Genomic DNA, 3708 nt, shown 5'->3' on the forward strand with positions numbered 1-3708 from the left:
CAGCAGCTGCAAGAGAAACAGGCGCAAGAGGCTCTGCTCGCCCGTGGTAAGACATGTCTGTGTCTTTGCATGTTTAGACTTGGAACACGCCGCATGGCTTGACTCTAATACCTCAAAATGTTGAATTGGGAAAAAGCAGATGTGCTAATACTTTTAACCAAAATAAAAATGTTCTCAAACTTTTTTTCTAACTTGTACTTTTTACGTAGGTAATTTGCTTTGTCTGTTTCCAATGAGGTTGGTATAATAATCCAAAACCAAGGAACATGTTGACACTGGTCTGGAATTAAGTTTTTTTTTTAAAGAGTGTGACTAGGAGTTAAAAGATCCAAACTAGTTTAACCTTCTTTGTTGTTTTTTCCACAGAAGAGATGGTGAAGGAGAGGTTGATCAGAGAAAAGGGGGAATATGATGAGGGCCAGGTAGAGAATCCACACAAACAGGAAGTAAAAGAGAGGGAGGCGGAGCCCTTGGTAGAGAGGCGTAGGTCCCGTAGTGAAAAGGAGGGTAGTGAAGGCAAGCACTCTGGCAGAGGGAAGGAGCGATCAGGGCGAGGTGGCAGCGATTCCCCAGCCAATGGTCACAGCAGCAGCTCCCTCTCCACCTCCAGCCACAGCAGCAGTCGCTCTTCATCCTCCTCTTCTTCTTCAGCATCTTCCCGCAGCTCCTCTCGATCATCCTCCCCACGAAGGAAGAGGAGGCGTAGTCGCTCTTCGTCTCACAAGGCTCGCCGGCGCAGCCGCAGCCACAGTTCCCATAGACATCGTAGTGAGAAGGTCAGGGACAGGAGGAGGAGCAGTGCTGAAAGATCAGGTCGCCACAAGAAAGACCGCAGTGACTCTAGGGAACGCAGGAGTCGCAGGAGTAGGTCCAGATCCAGAGAGAGAGACAGAGGCAGGGCCAGGGCCAGAGACAGCCGCAGTCGCAGCAGAGACAGGGAGAAGGAGAAAGAAAGGGATAAGGAGAGGAAGAGGAGCCGAGAGCGCAGGGACAGCAGTCATAGTCGTAGCAGCAAACACAAGCAGAAGGCCTCCAGCAAAGACAGAGAGAGGAGGAGAGACAGGAGTCGTAGCCATGAGAAAGATAAGAAAAAGAAAGATAAAGACAAGGATAGGGATCGGGAGAAAGAGTCCGATAAAAAGAAAGAAAAACCAAAAGCCAAAGAGAAGGAAAAAGAGAAGGAAAAAGGAAGCTCTGTAGTTGCAGAGGAGAATGGAAAATCGAAGAAAAGGAAGGAGAGTGACTCATGCACGGACTCTCAGAGTGACAAGCACTCTCGGCACGATAGTAAAGCCAGCAAGAAGGGCTCCGCCAAAGCTAGCAAGAGGCACTCAGACTCCGAATCTAGTAGATCCCCTACCCCTGAAGTTAGCAAGGAAAAGAAATCTAAGAAATCAAAACGTAGTCGCTCAAGGTCGACGGAAAAATCTCACAAGTCTGGTAAGAAGGCAAGCCGCAAACACAAGTCTAAGTCACGATCAAGGTAGTATTCGTTTTTTTTTCTCCTTTTTTCCTATTGTATGTTCTCATTGTATGTCTCATTGTGATTTCTCTGGATTCCTTTTAATCAATATATTTTCAATATCTAAAGGAAAATTGTTGCCTGAATATTTTTGAGAAATTGTCAACTTAACTGTGTAAAGTCAAGTGATGCAATAAAGAGTTTTAGTGCCTAATGATGGTTTTATCTATCAAATGTAAATTTGCCACTGATGAATTTCTAGCCAGTTTCCTTAAGTGTCCTTATTGCCCTCTGTTGCCTTAGTAGAGTTTTTAGCACCTTGTTAAAATGTGAAACTGTCTCCTGCCCAGAGTAGAGGGTGAAAATTAAATAAGCCATAGTAATGTCCAGGTCAACCAAACAAACGCATTTCTAGCTTTGTACAATGCTGCACAGGGTAGATGTGCTTCTCTTGAGTCTGCAGAACATAAGTTTTTATGGAGGTTATGTACAGTATTTCATACTCTGGCAGTATGTCTGGTGGGAGGGGGTGTTTGTGCATGTTTGTATTGTATAGTCTGCGTGGGTAAGTGTATTTGAAGTAGTATTAATGTGGTGTTCACACGTCTCTTACAGGTCAGCGTCCCCCTCCCGTCGTAGCAGACGCTGAGGAGCACAGTTAACCTCCTGATCTGTGCACTTTACCATTTTAAATTCCATGAGTTGAACAGGCTTGTCTCATTATAGAGGCAGTTGTGTAGGTGAACCCCCTCATACATTTCTTTCATCTTTGTAAATATGTTGTTATTTTTAAAGTGTGACTGAAGAACAAGACATTTTGAATGGTAGGAGTTTTCACTTGTATTATTATGCAAAACTTAATAAGATTCGGTGGACACTAAAAACTCAAGTTGTATCATTTTAAACCATAACAGGATTAACTTTTTTTTTCCTAAATATTATTGTAAAATGTCCAATAAAACAGTTTGTTCCTTATTTTGCCTCACTGTCTTTGATCTTAATGTCTCATCTAATAGGAAACTTGACATGTCTTCATGAGGATTCATAATAATAAATTTGTAAATCAACACAAGATCACAGGACAGAGACCTGCTACTGCCGCATGTCCTCATAATGGTTCATACTTGTAGTGATGGAATAGATGATTCAGAACATAACAAGCTAGAGCATGCATGAAAATGTCATGCCATTCATATCAGTGCTGCTGAAGGTTTTACTGGTATATTTGTACACTATGGTTAGTCAGTTTCTCCATTAGAAAATATAGTCCTTCTCTAGACAGACCATAATCATAAAAACCTAATAAAGGTTACATGAACCTAAATAAACCTGAATTTCCCTATCTATCTATCCACCCATCCAATCATCCGCTGTCCAAACAGCACAAAGCTTCAGTAACTTCTTACATATAACCCGTAGTTACTGAATCGGCAATGACTACCTGAGGATGACATTATCCCTCTATCACACAACCCTAACATTAAAATATTTTTTGAATTAATTACACTATAAATTAGCTATATGTTTAGTTTTCTCTAGTATTATAGTGATTTGCAATTTCGTAGTAACAACTAGGAACTAAAGAGTTTCTCGTTTCAGCCCGAGCAGAAAAGGTTGGAGCACTTAAGGTCCCACGGACGTTACGTAGTGCAGTGAACAAATTCTCAGTATCTAGCTGCAAAACGTTGTGACATGTACTCAAATAAGTTTAGCCGTCTCGTGTTAGGACTTTACGGCCGTAAACGGAGCGCTGTTAGCGGGGCGGTACAGAGCGCTGCGGGCCGGAGCGGATTCAGCTGGACGGCGGTGTGTAAACAGCGGTCACTGAGGCTGCAGAGGAGCAGCTGTCCGGAGGTGCAGCATCATGCCCTGTCCTCTCAAATCAGGTACTACAGTAAGGGGTTTGGGATGACAGCAGTGCCACCTCGTTAACGCTGACCTTGTTGCTTGCTTGACCAACATTGATAAAAGACTCCACTTGATTTTGACTTGGTATTCATGCCTTGGACTGGAAAAACATGACTCGAATGGACTTGACTTTTTTTTATTGAATATTTGCATTTTTCTAGATACTGAGAAGTTACATTGTGTTTTTGAAACATGATTGGGTGATTTCCCGTGCCATGCCTACAAACCTGGCAACCTACTTGGACGCTGCAGACCAGCAGAGGCCAATGCACAAGGCAGCTACCATGAGGAGGGGCTAAAAATAGTTTACTATAATTAGGATTACAGAAGGAAAGAAT

General features: G+C 42.8%; 1 protein-coding gene across 1 annotated transcript; it reads left to right on the forward strand.

Annotated features, from left to right (window-relative positions):
- Positions 1-6: 6 nt before the first annotated feature.
- Positions 7-2437, forward strand: LOC111660436 (uncharacterized). Its single transcript, XM_087175551.1, has 3 exons — positions 7-46; positions 367-1483; positions 2078-2437. Exons 2-3 carry the CDS (start codon positions 372-374, stop codon positions 2109-2111), a joined length of 1146 nt encoding a protein of 381 aa, XP_087031677.1. The 5' UTR covers positions 7-46; positions 367-371; the 3' UTR covers positions 2112-2437.
- The last annotated feature ends 1271 nt before the right edge of the window (positions 2438-3708 follow it).

Source organism: Seriola lalandi, unplaced genomic scaffold (genome assembly GCF_002814215.2).
Source record: "Seriola lalandi dorsalis isolate HSWRI2012SDOR001 ecotype SW California unplaced genomic scaffold, Sedor1 jcf7180001959599, whole genome shotgun sequence".
Lineage (NCBI taxonomy): Eukaryota > Metazoa > Chordata > Actinopteri > Carangiformes > Carangidae > Seriola > Seriola lalandi.